The 24,783-nt window shown below is 49.0% G+C and overlaps 1 protein-coding gene across 1 annotated transcript in view; it reads right to left on the bottom strand.

Annotated features, from left to right (window-relative positions):
- The window catches only part of LOC8034602 (mediator of RNA polymerase II transcription subunit 1), a gene marked incomplete at its 5' end in the record, with an annotated part of 80,715 nt that overhangs the window by 28,908 nt on the left and 27,024 nt on the right, over positions 1-24,783 (bottom strand). Inside the window, 3 exons of the mRNA XM_040207998.3 lie at positions 1,202-1,581; positions 3,650-3,848; positions 7,259-7,531. Of these exons, the coding sequence (XP_040063932.3) occupies positions 1,202-1,581; positions 3,650-3,848; positions 7,259-7,531 (852 nt within the window). The remainder of the gene's footprint in view (positions 1-1,201; positions 1,582-3,649; positions 3,849-7,258; positions 7,532-24,783) is intronic.

Raw genomic sequence — 24,783 nt, 5'->3', positions numbered from 1 at the left:
ATGGCGTTTCCAGCTCATTTTCCCTGACTGGGCTCGCTTTCTGACAATATCCCTGACGATTCCTCGATTTTTCCCGGTAATTAAAATTTTCCTGTCGATTCTCGGTTTTCCCTGTCACTGGACACCCTGACAAATAACAGATTATACTACGGTATGTTTCACTATATCTGAAAACGAGGGCAAAGATACAAGCATGTTGGCCTAGACAATGCTTGCAACTGCGCAAGCCTGCGTGCTTGCCAGGGCTGCTGAAAGCCCACAGCTAGATCTTCTAGCTTTTGCTATGCTTCCACTTCAAGTGAAGCGAAGTGTAGGGAGCAAAAACCATAGACTCTGCCTGATAGCAGCTCTGGAGCAGATGAAAGTAAGTATTCCCCTCTCGCTCGCCTGCAGCAAAGACATGTGGGAAGTCCTCTCACATGGCACAGAGCCAACAATCGATTGGTCCAGTCTCTGTGTAGTTTCCGCTGCAATGTCAGCCTAAGAGCAAACCGAGTACAGAGCCACACAAACATTTTAGCAAAAAGTTTACACAAGCTCGATACTGCCGACAATGACCGAGCACAGAACGTCTAGAGAGAAAACCACACATGATGTGTGTGGTTTGTGCCAGGCCTGCCCCGCTAGCATCAGCCTCACTCGCAAACCAAGCACGTAGCCAGGGGGGAAGGGGGGGGGGCATGGGGCCCGGGCTTTCCGCCCCCCCTGAAATTTTCTATTTTGCTGGGGCCTCCTCTCCCCCCTCCCCCTCATACAGCTTTTTGTCATGGATGGGCCCCCCCTTGAAACAAAATCCTCGCTACATGCCTGTCGCAAACGGCACACAGAGTGTGTGGTTTGATCGAGCTCGCATAAATGTTTGTGCTAACACGGGCGCATAATAACTGTGGTAACCCTCGAGCTATCAGCGCCGGTGGTGCAATGGGTAGAACATTAAAATTAATGAGCAAGGTGTCCCACGTTCGATACCCGACAGAGGTCAAAATGTCTTTAAACAATTCGGTCTGTGGGCCTACGTACGCAGTAGACCCACAGAAACACGTACATAGGCCCACTGACCTACGTACGTATATATGCTGTATTCGGCTTTACACTACGTGTAACGGCAAACGTGACGTTACAGACGAACGTAAGGTTTCTCACACGAAAATGAACGACAAAAGTTGTTCTGCGTAAAAATGCATCGGGGGAAGGAACCAACCTCAGCCAGCTCGAGGAGAGCCGTGCAGGCATTGTTCGTCTGCTGGTCGGTTGAAGTCCGGCCGGCGGGCTGGGCCACGCCACAGGGCGCGGGCGAAGGGGAAGGCGAGGGGGACGGGGACGAGTCCGACTTGACCCTGGCCGCCGCCGCGCTGCCCGACCCGTACGTGCCGTTCTCCATGTTCTCCAGGTAGCGCTTCTTGGGGGGCTTGCAGCTCATGGGAGGGTTAAGCGCCGCCGGGGCAGGGTTTGCCGTAACAGGAGGCGGCGGCGGCGGCGGCGGCGGCTCCGTTGTCGAAATGGCCGGGCCCAGCTTCACGCGCCGCTCCTCGACGGCGTCGGCCACGCCATCCTCCCGTCGGTCTCCTCCCGTCGGGTCTCCTAGAAAACAAAATCGACGTTCTAGAACTGCCCTTTATGAAAAGTCCAAGTGAAAACGCGGCACAGTATGTTGCTCCGAGGCGGTGGCTCTCACATACGAAATGGGGCGGAGGTAAATGCCGTAAAATTGAGGAGCCGCCTTTGATCGCTTTACTTATTGGCACCCCAAGTAGCCGTACTACAAAAACTTCAGCCTTTCCACTCTGGTGAAGAAGCAACACCAGCGAAGCTGTACTATGGTGGAAATGAAGTAATGGCTGGCCGCAAGTCGGCAAGCCAGAGTGCAAAGGCTCGAAAGGTTGCCGCCATCTATGAGCAATGGCGGCAACCAGACAACCAGCAACCCAGTTGTAAGGTTGCCGCTGTCGCTCACGGACGGCAATAGCTGTCCGGAGTGTTGTGTCGACATTTATTTGCTGGCAGACACAATCTTGGGGAAACTTGCTTTTAACAGCTCCCCTGTAAAATAAATTGAGGTTCTCACTATCCCACACAATAGTCAGTTCTGGCCATCACCTCCGCGAGGTGGTCAAGTGAACTCACGTGAGAGGCGCTCGGAAGTGAATAAACAAAGGTCGGTGCAAAAGGTGTATAGCGGCATTTTGGGATGTGGTACGCAACAACGACGGCCAATGAGTGACCGACTTGTTGATCCGGTACACTGTGTCATTCTCCAAAGTGCGTAGCAGCGAGGGAAATCAAACTATGTTTCGCATATTTCATGACAGAAATAATACTACAACAATGACGACGCTACACAGGGTGCTGCCGAAAGTTCGACGCTCCTCTACACTAATCAAAATAAGCAATATGTTCTGCGTGACCGACTAAACCTCCCAAGAATCAGGTTAACTCCAGACGGACAGTGCAACACACTGCCTGGGTCCTTGAAGTATTTGAGTTTGTTCCTTCACCCTGGTGTAGTTCTACAACAATATCCAGCAGCCTTGCTGGCAAAATTACAGAAAGACCAATGGCACAGCAATCTATTGCATCCCTTTTCCCTACACCAACACACTCCGATAGACAAAGGGAGGGGAGGGTAGTCATGTGACCATTTTTAATCCTAAGTTGTATGCAGAAGCTGTCCAATCGGCAGGTTGCTTCTACCATGCTGGCGAAACGGGCAAGGGTCATGAGAAGTAGCACTGCCATACTTGCTTTCCCTCACTGCTACAGATAAAAAATTATTCACTGGTTGCACAAAAGTAGTTCTCTCCTCCCACTTACGGAACTACGCAGCTACTCTAGGTGAAATTAACCTTTCCTAACAAGCTCAGAACAGCTTTTGTAGAGGTGCTATGTCAACTGGAGAACTGGAAGAAAGATGAGCATATCCCCAAGAGTAATATTAAGAGCATGTGTGACTTCAACACTAGCATGTGCCAGGCCAGAAAATTTCGCACATTCATGCTCTCAGATGCGCTGGATACTTTCAGTACAGCTGCATTTCTAACTGATCATTATAAAAAGCCATCAACCAAGCATTGCCACAAATTTGAGGAATACATCCATCCTGCCACTACACATGTTAAGCACAGTGAAAAGTTATTGAATTGACATAGAAAAAAAAGAAAAAAATTAACAGACATAACTTTCATGCTATAAATGATGTTACTTTCACATTTTCAAGCTTCAGAAAGGCTGATGCTCACCATACTCGAGACAGTGGCACCATACATTGGAGGGAGGGGGGGGATTGCTTGTTTTTTTAATGTCCAAACATTTTCAACCCCGCTGGCTGAAAGCTGTTGCCACAACAAACTTTCCTCGCTTTGCCCCACTATGTTTTGAAAATGGACACTGTGGCAGTACAGGGCTGAGGGGACTGTCGGTGCCACTCTGTCCCTTGTGATACACTTAAAAGCTGGTTCAGACAATTGTACTTGAGTGTGACCAACTGCATCACGACTCCTTGCATCCTATTATGGTTGTCATAGCAACTATCTTGTCGTAAGCAGCCCTAAACAACATTAATGCCATCAGTAGCACACTAACGTTAATGTCTGAACCAGGCTTAACTGGTTGAAGCAGTGAAGCACAACGAGCGTATCGGGGGTGCACTCACGGGGGTGGTTTCCCTTGGGCGTGGGCAGGCGCGGCAGGTCCCCCTCAGCGTGATTCTCCTCGGCCCGGGGGTGGTCGGGGCTCCAGCGCAGAGAGTCCCCCTTGCCCCCCTTGGTGCGCGTCAGCAGGGTGCGCGTCGTTGGCGTGGGCATCTTGCACCACTTGAAGTCGGGGTTGGCCTTCATGAAGGCCTCCTTGTACTGGGGCCAGGGCAGCAGCACCGCACGGGAGGGAGAAGAAGCGTGCAGTCGCACGGTCAATCAACTGCACGCACACACTCGCGGGCTATCGTAGCTGCAAACACCTGGCACATGTGAGACAGCGTGCGTCGCTGCGTGACGTCAGTTTGAGTGTTTGGTGCAGTGAAGAGCGGCGCTAGGGCTATAGCGGCTGACGCGCAAAAGTCAATGTCTGCCACTGCAGACACACCTGCTGCGCGTGTGGCTTGCTTACACGCAATGCATTTCCCTTTTTTTTTTTCATGGATAAAACTTTTATGACAGTTCTACAATTCACATTGAGGATTGAATTCTCAGTGTGAATGGTAGAATTGCTTTTCTCGGAAAATAGGTTGCAAAGTTCAGCCCGGCAGGCCTGATCTAAAGGTACTGCATGCAAGAGAAAGGCGAGAGAACTCTCAAAATGATGCAAGTAATCACCTTCTCAACCATTCGAGCAAATTTGAATAAGAACAGCCTGAAAAGTAATTAAAAAACAATGCTGTAAATGTTACACCTTGCAATAACAGGTGCTTCAGTGCTTTACACTTTATACACTACTTTACAACCTGCATTCAGAGAGGCTATAACCATACTGACCTCATCAGTTCAGTACTCCAATAGTTACATTGTCGTTTAACTGTTGCCGTCACAGTCCTTACGTACAACAATCACCCTCAAAGGACAAAAGCGCGAGTTCCAAAGCGTTTTAGGAATATATGTCGCCTTTTCTTTTTTGCCCTTCTCTGCTAATCTGCCCCAAGCTTCGCTTGTAAGAACCTCATAGAAACGTTGGAAGGGCACTGACACCCCAAAGGTCATATTTATGTTGTTGTCTACAATTATGCAAGTTGTAGTCATAGACACGCAAAAAAATACCTCAACGCAAAAAAAAAAAAAAAAAAAAAAAAATATTTACCCACACGGCACGCACGCCTTTTTTATTTTTCGTGCTTTTCTCTCCTGCTCCTCACCACCTCACTTCTTTTGATTTGCAACGTCAAATATTATGAAATATAGAAGCTTTGTAGGCGACATTTCCATAACATTTAATAACGGCATTCATAAAACATGTTTTCAACAATTGCAAACACACTATGGCCTTTCTTTTTGAAATACCGAAAATCGGAGTCCGAAAAGATGTCGCCTCATGGCTTTTTATCCTCCCTCGGAAAACATGACGGCGCTCACACATGTGCAGAGGATGATCAGCGAGTCGGGGAATCAAAAGTAGTCATCATTTTTAACTGCCCTATGACCTCTCAGACTTCGAAAAGGAAATCGTCTAATGGTCAAAACAACTGGGTTTGGTGTCTGTATCGTAGTTTCGGTTGTGGGTTTGCCGGGGCAGCCTTTCACTCAGAACCGGTGCGACATGGTTCCCCATATCGCTCACAAAAGTCCACTGCGAATTCTCTTTGTCCTCACACCGTTTCAAAGAATTTGCAATCACTGGGAGGGCCCTAAAAGAACTTCAAACTTGAAAGTCAAGTGTCTTCTGCTCGCAGCTGGTTATTTGCCAGAAGCCGGCAAACACGACACTTCGAGTGGCGGCGGTTCCAAGGCATCGGAGAAGCTTGACTTGCAGGACGGCTCAATATATGACGTCACTACATTGGCGCGGATCGTGCGGGAACTTCAAATTTGGCATTTGGAAATTGTTTTTTTTACTTCACAAATACTGAATTCTCAAGTTTCGAATTTTGAGGGTAATGTCCAGGCATCGTTTTGAATTGTTTTGGATAGTAAAAAAATGCATGATTTTGATGCGTCAGTGCCATTTTAAGAGACATTCTCAATGACCCAGAAAAAATCCAGAAACAATGTTTTTCTGCATTTTAGGAGCAACAATAGTTCAAATGATGTTTCCCTACATGGCAATGGCAAGAAGGACTACCTTCTGAACTGGTATTTCAAAGAAAAACTTCAAGTAACTTTTAGTGGCTTTATCTGTTTAATAGTTTTACAAGTGCTTTGCTGTTCTTGCTGTTCACATAAGGCTGTGCGCGAATTCATATTATTGCTGATGCCAACCATTGAATTTTTCTTCCCACGAGTTTTTTTAATTAGTCATACCATTGAGTGCTCCTTTGACTACTTCCTTATGCTGTCTATTTCCCACTCAGTGCCTTTGTACCCTCAATGCCTTTCATACTTAAACCCAAACATTTTTCTTAATACTAAAACAATACCATTTTTTTTTTTTCCCCCTGAAAATGTCATTTACATTATCTTGGTCGTGTTCGAAAATCTACTTATTTTCGCCGAAGACAAGACAAAGTTTTGTAATTTGGCTTCCCACCACCACTGTATGTGTTCCCACGTGATATTACTGGAGCAACTCGGATCTCCTCCAGCAAGATTTGGAACACATCCCTTGTGATCCCAGCATGCTATACCCCATGTCTTCTAGAATTTTTAGATAACCATTTTACCACAGAATGGACAATGCAACAGCCAGCGGCAAAAACCCAAAGCAAAACGTTCTTCAGCCAAATGGAAAGAGACGAGAGGAGACGATAGCATCAGACACGGCGAAGGAAACCACGCGTAACTATGAAAGCCTGGATCACAACTTCCCTACGCATATTTTCTGCCTAACGGTTCTGCAGGGGGAACAATACCATCCGTCCGAATTAAAACTTAGTCAATGTCATCGGGGGAACCTCTGCCATCTAATACAACCATAAAATTAGCATTGAATATCAATCAGGTGTCCCTTTCAACCTAAGTCAGAGGCTTCACTAGGGGAGGAAGAGGGGGGAGGGGCCAGGGAGGGCGAACCGCTTCAGGTGCATCGCTAAGGGAGGTGCAGTTGGGCAGTGAGAGGGGAGTGTCGTGGCGAGCCATTGCTTCGGGTGCCACTGACCCTAGTGTTGCCACTGAGTGGAGTTATGTACGATGATTTGAATTTATGTTTGCAGCATGCAACACAAGAACAAACAAACCAAACAGACAAATTGTATCCCATAAATAAATTAAACAAAAAATGAAGATTGTCCCAGTGGCACTTGCCTGCATACATCCCTTGGCGCACACCGATATGAACCAGGAGTATAGTGGGAGAAAAAAAAAATGTGCAAGAAAGGATCCCACCTCCTGCAGTGGTCCGTATCAAATTTGATTTGATTGGGCATTCACTACTTTTTAGACTATCGGCTGAAATATGGTTTAGAAGGTTGCTACTCGTTTCTGCGTCTTTTTGATAAAACAGTTGTTCACACATTTTCGAGAACATTGGCCACTGTACGGACGCCCCCAGGAAATGAAAACTGACATCCCTACAAGACGCAGCACATCACTTAGCACATGCCGAGGAGAGTCTGCAAAGAGGTGCGGGCCAACATCAACACGGCCGGGGCCCAGCCCAGCTCTGCCTCCCAGCCCCTCACCTGCTTGGCCAGCTCGGTGTAGGTGTTCTTCTCATCGGACTCCAGGGTGGCCCACCACTCTCCGAGGATCTTCGTGATGGAGCGGTTCTCCAGGTGCGGGTAGCGCTCACGCACCACGCTGCGGTGCCGCTTGCAGAAAATGAAGAAGGCGTTCATGGGCCTGCGCATCTCCCCTCCCACGCACCAGTCCTCCTCCCCTCGTCCCCCGATGTCCTCCTCCTCGGGCTCTGCCTCGCCGGGCACCAGGGGCATGGGCATGGCTGAGGGGCCCGCCTGCAGAAAAGGGAAGGAAGGGCCATCAATGTACGCTCGGAGTCAGCCCATCAGTGAACTCTCCCCGTACACATCTTGGTTATCTGACGTTTCTGCTTCAAGACGTTTAGGTGACCCAAGTTTTGAATGTCCCTAATTTCAATAAAACATTCCTGTTGGAACATTCCCTTCATCAATTGTCAGGAAATTTTTAATTGATCCTTTCCCAAATGAGTCGCTACCTTGACAACTTTTGAAAATGCGGCTGACCTCAATGTTCGGGCAAGGCGCTGGCATTACGTGGTATGAACCCACCACTGGTCCTGATTCACTATTGTGAACCAGGAGCTCGGTTAACATCCCAAATTGGTACACTAAGGATAACTTAAATGACAACTGCCGCCCGCAAGATGAGCGACCAAAACCGAAGGCACGGTTCAAGTTTGTGACTGCAAGTTATGTGGAGGCATCTTAGCACAAAACGGAAATTTTGTTTTTTAGGCTTCGTTTTTGCATTTGCGATTCAGTAGGTTGTCGCATTTTTGTTGGCAATGCTGCCCATATTGGCGATGGAGTCGCTCATCGTGTCTTTGTTGGCGATGCGGTTTACATAACACAATAGGGTTGCCTGTCACGCCATTGCTGCCGACATTGTCCACGATAGAGTCCCTTATCGTGTCTTCGGCAGCATCAGTAGAAACCGTTTGCTTCGGCGGCAGTGGTAGTTTTCGACTCCACATTCTCTCCTCTAAGGCCTTTCGGCGAAGTTGAAAGCAAATACTGTTAACTTTATTTACACGGCATCAATTGTTCACAAATTTTACAAAGTATGGGTTTTGGGAATACTTGGCGGGCATAATATTTTGTGATTTGAAGAGGTACACTTTGTATTCCTTACCATAGAGTAATTTATTTGCGTGACCTATTTTTTAGAATATTTCTTAAGTCCCGATATTCACGAAAAATAGGTCCTTACGAAACTTAATTTGTTTACAGTGTACTTGAAACAACTTATTGCATTAAGAACCAGCGGCTACCAGCGACGTTCAAGAGGTAACCAGCCTGCCTGAACTGCTTCAGCCTATAGCTTTGTATATTTCGTGCTATTATGTGTCACAGTGTCACCAACATAGCCATTATAAGAGTTCGTCAGCGCCAGATTCAGCGACTCGGTTCTCCTAAACCAAATGATATATATTATTCTTAATAACACAAGACAAAAACTCCCTCAAATAACATATGTTGAAAAAACACTGATGTCAACTTTGAAGTAGTGTCAAATCTTTAATATAAGTATTGAATGTATCACTAGCGAATATGGAAATGACTGCTTCATGGCTGCAAAAAATTAACAATTCAGCTGAGGTAATCGGTACATGATGACCCTAAAGTGGACCATTGTTGACCTAATTGGAAACATTATTTGTCCAATGATACGAGAGAGAAATACGCCGACAATATGTTTACATTTAGGTCTTTTCAGTGATTAGTTTCTTTGATAGAAAACAGGAAAACTGTCTTTTCAGAAAAACTTTGAAATCATTGATTGTCTTACTGGTTTGAGTTCAGCTAGTGGGTACATTGTCACTGATGGTGGGGAAACAGCTTGAACACTAAATGATTAAGGCCCATTAATACACTTGCAACTTCATAGGACTGAGTGCCTTGAAACCTCATAAAATCTTTTACGACAAGAGAACACACTGGCGCCATCTATCAGATAGCGGACTTGGCGGCTTTGTATATTTCCCATTTCTTTCGCACTCTTTCTTTCTTGGCATGAAAAACTTACTTGAACTGGAAAAACAAGGTCATAAGCGCTCATTTCTCAAAGTGCGTACATTTGAGCTCGCAAATACCGCCAAACATTCACTCGAATAAAATGTAGTTCCAGGGTCACCACATACATGGCGCCAGCATGTCAGCGCTTTCTCTAGTCCTAATAGATTCAAGAGGTTGAAAGGCACTCGGTTCTAAGGAGTCGCAAGTGTGTGAACGGGCCTTTACATAGAGACAACAAGCGAAGCAAATTGTTGTGCGCATCTTTATACAGACGCAAGTTAGCCTACCATGGTGGGTGTCTGGTGTCTCAGCTGTAGACGAGCAGTTCAGCCAGTGCAGTACAATTGCTAGCTTTGGATCTGCAACGTGCACCACGCAGCAGAGATACACGATCGCGCACCGGTACGAAGCTCATCCAGATTAAAACGGGCAGGGGTAGGAATATTTTATACAATAATATTTTATATAGTAATATTTTATAAATTTATAATATAAAAATAAATAAATTGTAGATTATCTTCCGTTTTCTGTGACGCGTGCTCAAAGGACTGTTACTGAGTCACAGCACACTTTGTCTTGTCCTGTCTCCGTGCGATTGTTTAGTGTTCAAGCTGTTGCCCCACCATCATCGTTGATTGTGAACTCAAACTGAACATCTCTTCAGTTGTTTCCTTTGGTTAAACAACCTGCCCATTCATCACCTTTTTTTCCCCCCCTCAAACGCATGATTTTGTTGGGTTACGAACACCATCACACAATCGAAGATCAAACAACAACTGAACTGCACAAAGATGTCACATCCAGCCATGGCCAACTGTTATCCGACACAGCGAACTGCCGCTAGCTACCCTTGGGCAGCCAGACACAATTGTTTCCGCGACAGTACCCCCGAAAGACAAATGCTGATGGATGCATTCAGAGTACAAATACTTTGTTCATCCCTCAGCTGACAGTGCGGTCAGAGCTACACGCTCGCCCTCTGAGCATGATCATGTGACGAAGACAGACGCACGACTGGTCTGACGAGCGCGTAGCTTCCATTGTACTGTCAGCTTTGCAGAGAACAACCAGTACAACGAACGCTTCTTTCTTTTATGGCACTCCGCACTTGTCCAGTCAGAATATCAGACACGGAAGGGGTACCGACCGAGGATAGCGAGGTTATAAGGTAGGAAGAAGGTGCGTGTACGAGCGGCCTCCGGAAAACAGACCAAACAAAACAGGAAGGGACGATAACAGTAAAACGATTCTACCAAACAACATGGCTCATGTAAAAGGAAATCGCTCGAAGAAATAGATTGACCATTCTCCGCCTAGCAAATTATGCGCAAGTTACCAGCGAAGCCACATAGTATTAAAATAATAAAAAACAAATCGTCCTTTCGCCTCCCACTCGGGAAACGTCTTACATTTTCGGCGAGACGTACGAACATGGCCGTCTACCTTGGAGACTGCTTCCGTCGTACCTTCGCGAGGGACATGTGCACATTGTTTTGGCTTTCTTTTTTGGTTCGAAGATGAAAAGCAGTCGAGTGGCCGGAAAGTCAGACAACTCACTACCCATTGTTTCCTCTTTCTGCCTGAACTTTTGACGAATGCCATATCGGGGGAGGGGAACCAAGGTGTGGTTCTTGGCTCGTGACAGTGTGGTGCAAGCTACGAGCTCGATGGACAACTCATATGCTTCCGCCACGTGACCACGCTCCCGCCCATACCCAGGTGGCAGGCGCAAAGAGCAGGGTCAGGCAATGAGATCGAGGCGGCTGATTGGTCCGGCGACCGCGTAGCTCCCACTGTACTGCCAGGTTAAAGATTATGAACAGAGCATAACAACCCGGATTCCAGAAGATTGCAGAAATTATCCAAAAGGAACTGCACCAATTTCACATAACAAAAAGAATTTCATCAAACGTTTCGTTTTCCATACAGGAGATATCAAGTTAAATCCGGAGTGATTCATGGGCCTGCAACGCCGGCCGACCCGACCCGACCCCCCCCCCCCCCCCCCCTTCCCCCACTTTTCCGACGTGTACGCGGACGTTCTACACGGCGAAACATTGCCGCCAGCTGCGATTGGCCAGCTCCGCACCGCCGACCAATCGCAGCAGGCGGCGATGTCCCGGTCCGGCTTCCTCCCGCCGTGTAGATTAGGGCCCCTGCTTGCGTTGTCTTCTTATTCCTGCCATCTCGACACCACTGATGGTGTCTCCTATGTGGGAGACGAAAACGTCCGATGAAATTGTTACTTTTTGTTACGTAAAGTCGGTGTACTTTATTTTATCGAAAAGGTCCGTCCGCGAGAGCAGCGGACCGTGCAGCCAAGAGCTTCCGAAGGCGATGCAGCAGCCGTACGCAGTCGGCCGGCGGGATCCAGCCAGAAATCCGGCCGGAAAGGCCAGCGCACCGGAGGGGGGGACGGCACGCGGACGCAGGCGGAATAACCGAGCGGGGGGGTCGACGACCCCGGCCCCCATCTGGAGAGGCGCCGCCGCCGCCAAGGGCCGGACAGTTCAGTTAGCAGCGCGGCGGCGCGCGCACGTACCGAGCGACCCGGCAGCAGCAAACGGCAACCGCTTCATCACGGAAGGCGCGCGGGGGAACCGCATTCCAAGCCCGCCGCGGAAACCTTTCTGCCCCGGCCGGTGACACCGGCGGCGCGATAAGCCGGACATGCGCTCGAGTTGCAAACAACACCGCTCTCGGGTAGCCCATATGCGGGCACACAATGAACGCGGGACGTATTGCTGCTCAAGCTAATCAATAGGCGGCCCACAGCGAGAGAAACCAAAGGGCCGCCGATGCGAAGACTGCCGGGCGGATGGCTGGGCCGCCGAAGGTAAAACCGAAATGTGAATGGTGTCATTCTGCAGCACAGGGCCGTAACCAGGGGGGGAGGGGGGGGGGGGGGGGGGGGGGGGTTAGAAGGTTCTGACCCCCCCCCAAAATTTTTTTCTGGGTATGGCCCTGGTCGGTGCACTTGCAGCCAGCCGATTTTAATCTCCACCTCTGCGCACGCGCAGTGGCACCGGTCGGCTACCGGGTACCAAACCGGGACCGGTTCTTCGGTTTGCTATGACTCTCCATTATATGCCACCGATGCACATGATTCATAGGCAAAAATAAGACAATAGACATTTTCAAAATGGCCGCCGTTGTCCCCGAACCCCCCCCCCCCCCCCCCCCCGAAATTTTTTTCTGGGTACGGCCCTGCTGCAGCATAAGTTATATAATCCCGCGCACCTCTAAGCTGACAGGGCACCGAAGGCTACGGGCACGACGAGACCGCCGCTCTCATAAGTGCTTATGCAGAACGAACGCTCTTCTAAAAAGGCGCGTAGGAAAGAAAGGAGCGTGGGTGCTTGTAAAATGCCGTCCGCGAAACAAACCTTCTACAATTAGAACCAGTTGCAACTTCGTACTCGTATTTCTCCATGTCGCTGACCATTGAAACCTCCGCCTGTTATAAACTGCGCCACTTGTCTCGCCCCTGAGCTCCAATAACTCAATCAAAGGCACTTCACAGGAGATCGAATGATCGGATGCTACCACCGGTCGACACGTTATGTTTCCGCTTGTTTCCGTCACGCCTACGGCGCATGCTCAGAACGAGCTCACATTACTAGGCTGATGGTGTGGAATGGGGCGCTTCAAAAAAACTGTGGAAGCTCAACATCAGCTCAGCATTCGAGCCCACAGCCATGGCCTTCAGTGAATACGCCGATGAGAGCCTACAGGGGCCTCGGGACACCCGAGCTTTGGTTGGAATGATTAGTGGGCAGACACGAAGCTAGCTGCTCTGGTCTGCTCACTGTTCAAACGCCGGCGTCCGACGCTCGCTTCCAAAAAGCGAATAGAGGCCAAGACTTCGTGTCTAGCCATTAATCATCCCAACCAGAGCTCGGGGTTCTACCTCCTCTCCCCCCAGTTTCTAACCGTATAACTGCACTGCTTAACAAACATGATATGCAAGCTTTCTTTTTTTTAAATCGTATGCCTCTACTATTATTGGAAGGCTCAGCTTCGCATAACTCGCAGGCGTTTCGTCACGTTAGAAACGTCGCAATGATTAAATATGTCAGTTGATAACATAGGTATTACGCTATCAACTGACATAACACTTGTTCCTGCTCGTTTTCGCCACAGAAGCAAATAAGGCAATCTTCAACCAAGTTGGCACCTTCAACGACAGATGTCTAAAATAACGCCCTAAGATAGGTTGTAGTCCCGAACTTCAATTGCCAGTGATTGATACGCATCTTCCCCCTTAAAGGACACATGCAAAGGAAAAAAACATTTTTTTTAAACGGCTTAGATGGAAAAAGGACGTCATAAAACAATTTTACAACGAAGAAAAAAAATTTTTAGAGCTATATTTACGGCGCAAAACGAATTTGTAGTTGGCGCCCGCGGGCACCGCGGAAAAGTGGTCTGTATTTATCACGTGACTGGTCTTTATTTATCACGTGGTGCTTGCGCTCTTTCGGAAGCTTCCTATGGCCTCTAAAAGTAACTTATTCATCTTTGTTTGAAGTATAACAAAAAAACAAGACGAATAAGTAACTTTTAGAGCCCAAAGGAAACTCCTGAAAAAGCGCAAGCAGACGTGATAGACCCGTGCGCCGGTCAGACGACGGCGGCGGCGCCCCGAAGCAGACGAACTTGTGCGGCGGCGGCGACGGCGGCGTGGAGAAACGCGTTGAAGCGGCGTTCGCACAACGCTCAGCGTGCGGCGGCGACGCAGCGCGGCGGCGCGCGGGCCTACCACGTGACCAGCGGCGGCTCCCGCGAGCGCCAACTACAAATTCGTATAGCGCCGTAAATATAGCTCTAAAAATTTTGTTTCTTCATTGTAAAATCGTTTTATGACATCCTTTTTCCATCTAAGCTGTCTAAAAATTTTTTTTTTTCCTTTGCATGTGTCCTTTAACGCACCCCCAGGCTGAGTTCAATACCCAAGGGAACGGGTCCGGCTCGCCATTAAAAAGACGTGGTCGTGTTCGAGAAAGACGAATGTCACGCGACGATATATTTACGTCGACACGCGCGCGGCAAGACGCATTGCGGATACAAGAGAGTGTAGAGATACCTGGTTGCTCCACGTAGACACTCAATTACAGCGCTGCCTCCAGCGAGTGGTTCTGACAACACGCTCCGTTCCATACCACACGTTACGTAGGACGGACGTCGGAGAGCGCATGTAATTGAATGATTCATTCTATAACCTGCGCTCCACGACGTGTGTCCTACTTCGCAACACGCGCCTGGTTACATGATTCGGAATCGGATAACCGCTATTAGGACTGGCATCCACGCGTTCACGCAACGAGCGTTACGACGACGGAAACGTTACCGAGATCGCGTCACAAAGCCGAAGCGGCGAAACAGTCGAGGCCACGAATGAAAAAGACGAAATTCCGGACAATAGGCAGTGACTATTGCTTGTGAAGCGAAAACGAGCAGCAACAAGTGTTAAGGTTGCTATACTTGTGCAACACGCTAACGGGAGCAATCAGCCTCAAAAGCGCAAGTCACTGGGTCTCCTCTGTACATGATTGGTCCAACGATAATAGAACACGTACGATCGAGCACGAATGAAATAAGCTACTCCCACCCCCTTCCACGCTAGTAGAGCAAACGCTGGAGAGGAGGTCGCCTCCTCTCCAGCGCTCGCTCTGCTAAAGTGGAAAGAGGCCGGAGAGATGTCTTTAGGTTGTGCAACATGTAACGTAGGCAACCTATGCCGGATGCAAATCTGGTGCGCTTTTTAACGCTGCTTCCGCCGATGTGGTAGCCCAAGTAAGCATGTCGACCTGGCAACACCCACCGGTGTACCACTGCAGTCAAACTGCGACTGCTGAGGTCGCTTCCCGATGAGTACGCGCGCCGCCGCCGCGAGAGGCGCACGTATCGGCACTGAGTTAGATCCACAGGGTGCCCGCGGGAGATGACAACGTTGGAGGGGAGCTCGAAAGCGTTCGGACTTTCAAACAGTCCACAGCCGAGGGGCTTCGGCATATCAGTGGCCGCGAGTTCGTCATCGAAACGATAAACGCAGGGTGTGTCGAGTCCTTATTATCGCAATCGATTACGAGGTTGCGACATCAGACGATAAGGAGGCCGCAGAACAAATCACCAAACAAAATGCATTACCATAATACCTTGCGTTCTCATCTATCAACAGGGAGTTTTAGTAGATCGTTTCGGTACCTCAGATAACACGGTATACGTGCAAGGGCATCAGCGGAGTATAGAGTACAGTTATCCGTGTCACCGGAACTATCTACTAGAACTCCCTAGTGACTTGCCACCGTGACGATTCCAATCAAACGTGCACACCTGCGAATCCCCATGGAGCAGACCTCCCAAGCACACCGAGGAGCATGCTGCGAGTGTAGTTACACGCGTTGCGCGTGCTGGCGTCTGCAGCAGTAAGTGTTCTAAAGCAAATGTATAAAACAAACGGCATCTTGCAGGCGCGTTCGTCAACGCTTTATTTTGGTTATTTACGTCGAATCTTTTATGGGAGAAGGCGAGCGCGTGTGGCGCGTGTACATACATTCCCAGCATTCATCTTGATGCTTTCGGACCGAAATGTTCGCAATTGGACGAGGGCTGGCAACCTAACAGTTGTTTACAAGAGACATCGGTTACCCACGAATAAACCAGACGACAAGATCAGCGCCGCTCCATAGATGACTGTCGTATTGGCACGCGGTAGCCAATGAAACTGGCCGTTCGACCCTTGTCGGCACAATGACCATCCGGAAGGCACGACGAGACGCTAATCTGTGCGTTCAGCCGGCGACGCGATAAGAAAGATAAATATTCTGTTATCCATCTATTCTTCGACGCGGACGGACCTGACGCTGAAAATAACAACATCCGAGTTCCATGCGATAATATAGCGCTGTGCTGCTTAACATCTTTTTAATGCGTAAGCAATAGAACGGTCGCCTTGACGAAAACCCGGCCCTCTCTTTCGTTTCTCAGTTGTCGCGTGACGCTCTTATTGGTCCGAAGCGCTGACGTATGCACGCGTCAACCTCTCCCTCTCTCCCCGGCGCTGACAAACTGACAGACATTGCCGGGTTTTCGTCAAAACGAGCCCTTTCGTTTTCGGCAAAGTCACGCCACAGCTGGCGCGGAGCCAGAGAGGATGAGGCGCCACGCAACACCTCCTAGATAACGAAGCCGTAGAGCTGAGATGGCTTAATCAAAAAAGGCTAACACTGGACACAGATTGGAAACGAGTGCTGTGTCAGCGCTCGGCTTCGAGTCAAGCTTGAGCCGGACAGTGACGCAATCGTCCTGTCCAACCTGTGTCCAGCGTTGGCCTTCGCTGATGACGCCATCTCCTTCAGCACTACGACTTTGTTATCAAGGAGGTGCTGCGCCGCGGCGCAGTGAAATGCGGGCGTGCTCAGTTGCCGCCGGTTGTTCTTCGCTCTTGGTTTCCGTAGTAGCGGTGCGTGGACTGTAATGTGATGTGATGTGATGTGATGTGATGTGATGTGGTGTGTGTGTGTGTTTGTGTGTGTGTGTGTGTTTAGTTAAAACGATAGACACGGCTCGCTCCACGAGGGATGTGGATGCGGTTCCTTCACGAGTGGTGTGGATGTGGTTCTTTCCACGAGTGATATGGATGATCAAGGGAATCGACGTACTCTGACAGGCAGAATAAAATAAAAAAAAGGGGCGAAAAAAATTAGAGGAAGATCCATGGGTGGATTCTTGGGAAATTCGTTAGCATGACCCTCGCGAAACGCCGCGCACGGTCCCCCTTTGGGAAACGCAAACACTGACCCCGTAACGAGGCCAAAAAGAGGCAGCGGAAAATAGAGGAAGCAGAAGAAAAAGCCAAAAGGTCCATTGATGGGAGGACCCAGCAATGAATCCTCCTGCCTTTTTTTTTAACATGCGATTAGAAGACAATCATAGTCAGTAATTAAAATCATCAGACCAAAACGCTGTGAAAAAAACAAACAAACTCGGAACAGGTCTGATGTTTTGTACACCCGTGGGATTAAAACGACTCGAGATATTGGAGCTTTTCATAGCTATGTCTAAACGTTAAAAAAAAAAAAAAAAATAGAAATTAAAAATTGGTCGGTGCATAGTTTTACCATGCTGCATAAATTTCCGTAGAACTACGGCAGCAGCTGAAGAAACGTCCACGTGCTCCTCCGCATGACCGTGGCCGGTTCGCCGCTCCCATGAGAGAGAAGCGTGTCGCGTTGAAGCGAGCAAACGAGCAAGCCAGTAGAGGAGAAAGGACGCGCGTGCGCACTGCGCGGTTCTCGGCGGCAGGCGGCGCGCTCGTTCCAGTGGTATCTGTGTGACGTCACTTCCGTGACCAAGTTTTTGTGACACCGACCTCCCAACTTTCCCCTTCCAAGCGTTAAAAAAAAAAAAAACGTAGTTCTACGTAAAAAAAAAAAAAGAAAGGGAAGAAAAGCGAGAAGGTTTTGTGGCACGGACATGAGTTAGGCACGTGTTCGCTTAGTCGACTTACAACAGGCAATTACTGCGCCTAACCTGCCCTCTACAGAAAACTTTTAAGAACCCAAAAACAGTAGACCGCGATTCAGTTTTGCAGCTGCACCGAGCAGAAAAGCGGTGGCAGAGCGCAGAGAGCAAACGCAGAGAGCCCCACGCGCAAAGCGCTGCAGCGATTCATGGAGCGGGACGCACTACACAGCACCCTAGCGGGCGTCCCCTCCCCTTCAAGCCCAAAAGCGCAGATGCGGTAGCCCGTAGCCGCCGTCTAAACTTAAAAAAAAAAAAAAGCTAATAAAACTTCGAAACATCTGCGGTCCTAAGAATCTGGTTCCAAGGTCAGCGGCAATGGTGCCTGCCTGCTGTTAAAATACCGCCCGGCGCTCGGCGGTACAGCAGCGCCGCGCTACGAGCGGCCACTTTCGAAACTAACGCACGGTTTGATGCAACCCGAGGCCCTGCTGAAATGGAAGGGTCCCGGATCCGGGATGCGCAAACTGGAACGGGACATGAGTCAAACTGACATATACGCACGTAGAAAAAAGAAGAAAAAAAAGATAGATAAAAAAAATCTCGAACCAACAGGAAATGGCAAGAACGGTTCTTCTTCCTCGTCCGCTATTTTTCCTCACTTTACATTTTCCAAGAAGCGTGTTCGTCAGCTCGCACAGGGCCACAGTCAAGCTGACGAAGATAGTTCTCTTCTTTATTCTTCCTGGAGTTTCGTTCTTTTAACAGACTAGGCAATGGTTGCCATCGCTACCATTGCTTGGACTTCTAAAGCGGGGAAAAAAAATCAGGTTTATAACAATGAATAAGAAAACGGTAGATTTACGGATGGTCGGTAGAATATGTCAGAATCTTTTCTTCGGTAACAAGGACTGACACTTACTTCGCTCCAGCCATAACAGTCCGTTTTCGCCAAGCGCCCGGATTCCACAAAACGGGAGTAAACACGACCCAAGGAATTGACAAATCAACCGGATTTTGAGAGAAATATCGAACTGTTCAAAGACCAGGGGAACAGAACGTAAGGGCGCGAGTGAGCTGGTGTACTGTATACCGAACATGGTGAAGCAAAACCGAGACTGAAGAAATATGGAAGTTGAAAATAAGAGAAGGAGGAGATGTTCTCTTTCTCTTCTCTTGTTGTCAACTTTCGTGTTTCCTCGGTCTCGGGTTGGTTCCCAATGACCAGAGGAAGTCTACGTTGTTGTTCAGCACAGGAAGATATTACCTACGAACCGCAGTGAAACGTTTCGGTGGCTGTTTCCGGCGATGCGATTGGTCCGAGCCATTTTGGAGCACCTTTTTGAGCAGCCAAAAGTCTATTTTAAAGCAGCGAGAATTTTTGGAGCATAACCGTACACTCCATTTTTAACAATACCACTGCAATTATTGTTATTAGCTATTACAAAAAAAAAATAAGCTTTGCCTTTTCCCTTTTGTGCAAGCTTTCGTTAACATCAGTTGCACGACAGGTTGGATTTCCTCAAACGCAGAACTAGTAGTTGTGTACAGAAGCACCGCACGCGACGGAATGGTTGTTCTAGGTACGGAATCAAACGTAAATCGAATAGCATATTCAATTGAAATGAAAAAACAAACAGGTTTTGTCATTTGATCATGAACATCAATGGCATTGATATGTAGAACTTCATAACAAAAAAATGTCATGCGAACAATATGCCTTCTTAAAAAAAAAAAAACTCCCGCTAAACAAAGGGTATTCCCCTGCTTCCCTTCACTACTCAGTTTTAATTTACTCTAATGACTGTGCCACCAAGCAAATGGAACCGATACAAGGTGATAAATGAGCAACAGAGTAGACAAAATAAACAAACCTATCGAGGAAGAGATCGAGGATTGGCGCTCCCTAGCGGTCACCTCGGGAGCTAACGATGTGCGGCAAACATTGCCACACACCGATTGTTTGTGACGATGATGATGAACTTGCGCCCCCTACAGTTAGATTTCCTCACCAATAGAGAGCAGTCTAAATAAATCTTTTCACAATACCCAAGGACCCCCTTAAATCACAAATTTGAAAGTAAAAATATATATATATATATATATATTATGAGATCATTGCAGTCTATCGTATACATACTAAGCGCGGTTTCAAGGCCGATACGCACATTTGCGTTTGAGTGCGTTCCGACAGCGCTGCGTCGAGAAGCGAAAGCGAGTCCCTGGTGTGCTTCGTACGAAGCGTCGAATCCAATATTCAAGGAGTAGCTTCGCACGAGACGCAAGAAACAAGGATGCCTTGGTTTCTCGCAACTGCAACGCAACTGTGTGTAGGGGCCTTTCAAGGGACCGTGAAATGATTTTTCTACTTTCTCCTCCTTAGCTTTAATCCCCAACTCAAAAGCGAAATGAGAAATCACGTGGTCGTGACATGATTGGGCACCGCGAACTTCCGAAGGAAATGAGGTAGGAAATAGTCCGCTATATTTTGAAATTTTCGTACCCAGAAGCGGGCTTTAGGCTCTCTACGCTCGTGCACTAGTTGTATTTTGGCGCACTAAATGATATGCGATTAGTATAAAGTTCCCATTTATCCCAGCCGAAAATTCATTTCATGGTCCCTAAGCATACAGCACTGTTTTCTTAAGTTTTCTAATGCTACGTATAGGTCACTGAAACATTCGTGTCTCGAATGTTCTGTGCAAGGCAATCTCCTTCAACTGGTAGTCAATATGAAGCACAGATCTCTCGGTGACTCGTACATAAGCGTTCGAAGCGTAACGCAAGGAATCGGAGATGTGTGAACCAGCCTTTATTCAGAAATCGTGCGTAACGTCCCGCTCTGGAGGAATGCTCTCCCCGCAGTACGCAGGTGCACCGCGGCGAAGCAAGATACCCAAAATCGAGATGGTAACTTTTGCGTTTGTCGCTTCACTGCAGTACTCCAGAGCGCGGCGCGAAGCCCACTCAACGAAGCCAACTAACCCGCCAGAAAGGACAAGGAACGCGAAAAATAGTTCGGAACTTCCCGGGACTATCAGTGTTTGATACAGAATTCAAATCAAATAATACGTTATTCGAGGCGATACTCGAAACTTCTGAAAATCAGCACACAAACGTAACGTAACGATCCGACCGTATAGTGGGGAGCGAACTATTACATTCTCAGTATGAATAGAGTGAAATTAAGTTTCAGAGCACTGTTGGCGCGAATTTCTCGGCAAAATGTGACAGGATGTAGCAGGTTAAGCAGCAATCGCATCACGGCGTTGTGTCTCCTCCGCCCACCGACGTAAACAACCCCCGCAGCGTGACCTCTCCCAGATGGTAATTTAACGAGCAGTTCGGTCGTAAAGCGCTGGATGTATTCTATAAACAAGTACCGCCATGCTGGTGCATGCTGGGAAGCTCTTCGGCGCCGGCATCTAAAGTGCACCAATGGGAGCGTGCTTGCAAACGGCGGCGCGTCACTGGCAGCCAGAACGGACCAATAGGAGCGTGCGCGTCCGGATGTGGGACCCGCCATGAGCCAAAAATGGCGACGCGTCTCCGACATCCAATAGGAGCGCCCGCGGCACGATCAAACGATGACGGTACTCGAACAAGTCAGGAAATCCAGCGCTTTATGCGGACAAAGTCGCCCCTGCGACCTGGCGGGCGCTTACTGGTCACCAACATTTCGGCAGCCTGTCGTCGCGCGGTGTGTCAGATGGAAGCCCAATTAATTCTTACGTAAAATGCTCTCCACCTTTGGGGACTTCTCCTGAGCATCATTATGCGAATTAATCGTCAGTCCCGCGTCAGGGAGTGCCAGGTGCCCCTCGCTGGTTCGGCAGAAAACTCGGCGAGCTGCCTTCAATCTCGAAACCATATCACCGAACGCAGTCAGCCCAACACCTAATAGCGAGGCCGTATCGGGCTGACTGACCGTCCGTCCCCCCCCCCCCCCCCCTCCCGCCCCCCCTCCCCCCTTCCGGGAGACCAGCACTATCATTGTGGTGCTGGTCAGAAAGGTTCGCACGCTGCCCTCCTCCTTCCAACGTACGGCTTTGTCATGTCCAGCCATCCTCAGCGAACAAACTTTCGGCTGGGACCGACCGAACCGGAACGACCTCGCGCGAATCGCCGGCACTCACGAGGACGCGATGCCACCTCGCTGCCCCGTAACGAGGCCTTGGAAAACCGCAGCGTGCGTACGTCAAGCGAAGCCTCCCGTATACTCCAATGCGCTGCGAGGACAGACATCTCTTCGAGGCACGCCGTCTCCCCCGGCTATGACAGGTATCACAACACGGTTGCGCCACGGATAACGCCGTGCAGTTCGTCTGCTCTGGAGTCTCGTTTCACACTACGATAAAGCGCAGCGGACGCTATGAGCCGTCCCAGCCAATACAGCGCTGCGAACGTATCACGTGACTACGCGACATCCTGCGCATGCGCAGTAACAACAGCAACGCCACCATAGTGGCTGACGGCTTTCGGGGGGGGCGTATACCCTGCAGATCGCCGGGATCGGAATCGCTATTTCGAAGCGACGGTGTGCGTGAAAGCCGCCATTAAGAACTACCGATCTCTATTTACGCAACGCGACACGGCAGAATCAGCCGTATTTGGAAACAAATCTCGACGCGCCAAGAAATGCGCTTCCCACCCCGGTTTCAAGCGTCGTTACCGCCACATAATCCTCGTTTCGCAAGATTTCCTCGGACTCCTGATGCTGAAAACTACAACGCCGCGCACGTTGCCCCCGACGGGGAAATAAAGAACAAATGAAGAAAAAAACACTCCTTGGGCAAGGCTCTCTCCGATAGTCCGAATCGCCCTCTGCATGCAAACCTCGAAGTTCGTTGCGCAAGAGTGGGGTTTCTTTTTGCCGCGAAAACTTATTCGAAGAAAGACAGAACGCATTCGAATGCGAAATGGCGGGGCACATCGCAAACACACCGCTTCACCCCTGCACTCTCCACAGCAGGGAACCGTTTCACTTTTATGATATTTCTTTCTTCTTCTTAAGACCGTCGAAGGCAGAGCTACCTAGAAGATGCACGCGCTGCCGAGTGGAGTTGGAAACCATCGTCCCAAATTTCAAAGTTATGGGGATCGTATACCACCTCCATCCGCCTCTCTCTCCCCCCTCCATTTTTTTTTTTTTTTTTTTTTTGCAAAATATTTATAGAGAGATTTAGAATAGGGGGCCCCGAAGCTTTGGGTGCCCCAACCATTGGGGCCCCATATTCTAAAGTTCCTCAATGTTTTGCTGTAGAAATAGAGCAACAACGCGCGTTATACTCAAGAAGCGAAAGGCGTCGCCCGCAAATAGGACGCACTACATTAACTGCGCGCGTGAGAGCAGAGCACGCCATTGCGCACGTGCTCACCGCCCAAAAGTCTCGTTTTAGGAAACCTGTATTAAACAACGCCCTGGGAAACGTATCCAATCAAAATACGGTCGTCATTATCCCGTTTTTTTTTTCTTTTTTTTACTTTCTGGATTGCTCATGTTTATCTCGCAGGATATCGCTGTCGCGCGATTACCTACGCCCACTCCGGAGCGAGACAAATTAAGAACCGGCAAACTCGAGAGCGCGCTGTTCTTGTTTCGCCGAAGTAGACCAGAGCGCGGTCGCGACGCGCGATCGCGCTATTTGCGGTCGAAACGGTGGCCGACGTCCCTCTTTTTCGGAGTCCCTGGCCCTCGTATCGGCCGCAGCAGGAAAATCCGCCGCAAACTCGGGGACGCGGGAACAGTTCCTCGAACAGCGTCGGTGGGACAGACTTATATTTTTTATCCGTGCGACCCTATAAGCCAACAGTGCGGTAAGAGATACGGGCTTGCCGGACCAATCAGCCGCCTCCCTTTCACCGCCTGACCCGGCCCCCCTGGCGAAAGACCGGTCCAAAGAGCGGGCAGCTTGCACCGCATCGGCAGGGGAGTGCAGTTCTGCTTGCACGCGTTCCCGCGGGATGAGAGCCGGTTGCGCTGTACTTACTGCAGCATTTTCGGAGAAAATATAATAACCAGAAAGAAAGCAGGACGCGAGACACGTTTGCAAAGGCCGCGACGCTATAAGATATCGGCGAGCGAACGGACGGGCGACGTGGGAACTGGCCAAAGGCGGCATCAGACACGTTAGCACCCTTCTCTCGATTCGCTCACGCTCCATTCTGTCCCCAGCTCCGTGCAATAAAAAGACCCGCGCAAGCCGCGCCCTGCGTAAGAGTCAAATAAGATGTTTGCTACGTTAGGCAAAGTAACAAAAACACCAACTGCGGATATGTCACCCTACTTGTCACGGATATTTATGGGTAAAACGACCGGCCCCAAATCGGCACCAGGGTCTTCTAATCAAATCAGCACAGCGTCTCTGGGCTTCGCGCATCGCTCAAAGCAAACGAATTCCCACAGCCCTGTGGAGAAAGGTCATCGTTCTAGCCCAGCACATACGAGACATAAGGAAATTCGAGAGATGCCTCAAACGCTCTCCAAAGCTTCTTCGTGGTACTGAGACTCGAGAGGTTTGGTTTCATTAATATGGTTTCATTAATTCCATATTCTGTAGAAGGCTTCTTTTCTGCCTACTTGGCACCGTGAAACATTGTTTGATCGGATTTTCTGTCGTTTTTACTTTTGTTCTATTGTTCATTGCTAGCCTGTTTTGTTTCCCTGCTGAGCAGAGTATAGGGCGGTGGGAGGTAAATCTGTTTACCTTTTGCCCGAGACTCAAGGAGTCCAAATAAAGATTGTTTTTATTAAGAGATATGTGCGAAGTTGGGGGCACAACCCCGCTGCCCACGAGTCGCCGGAAGTTGTTTCGTAGCCCTCCGTGGCCTCGGTTTATGCTTCGGGTCATTCGAGCTTTCGCACATTAGTCGAGTCAAAAATATACGCGGGATGTTGAGCATAGCTGTAAACCCGAGACTGGGAACAAGGGACGAAAACACAAAACGACATTGCTTCATTACGCGGGATGTGTAGTCAGCGCGGTAGTGTTACTACGATCTCGCGATTATAGATGACTGGTGAG

This window comes from Ixodes scapularis, unplaced genomic scaffold (assembly GCF_016920785.2).
Source record: "Ixodes scapularis isolate PalLabHiFi unplaced genomic scaffold, ASM1692078v2 PGA_scaffold0__279_contigs__length_252992795, whole genome shotgun sequence".
NCBI lineage: Eukaryota > Metazoa > Arthropoda > Arachnida > Ixodida > Ixodidae > Ixodes > Ixodes scapularis.
This window is presented reverse-complemented; position numbering and strand designations above follow the sequence as displayed.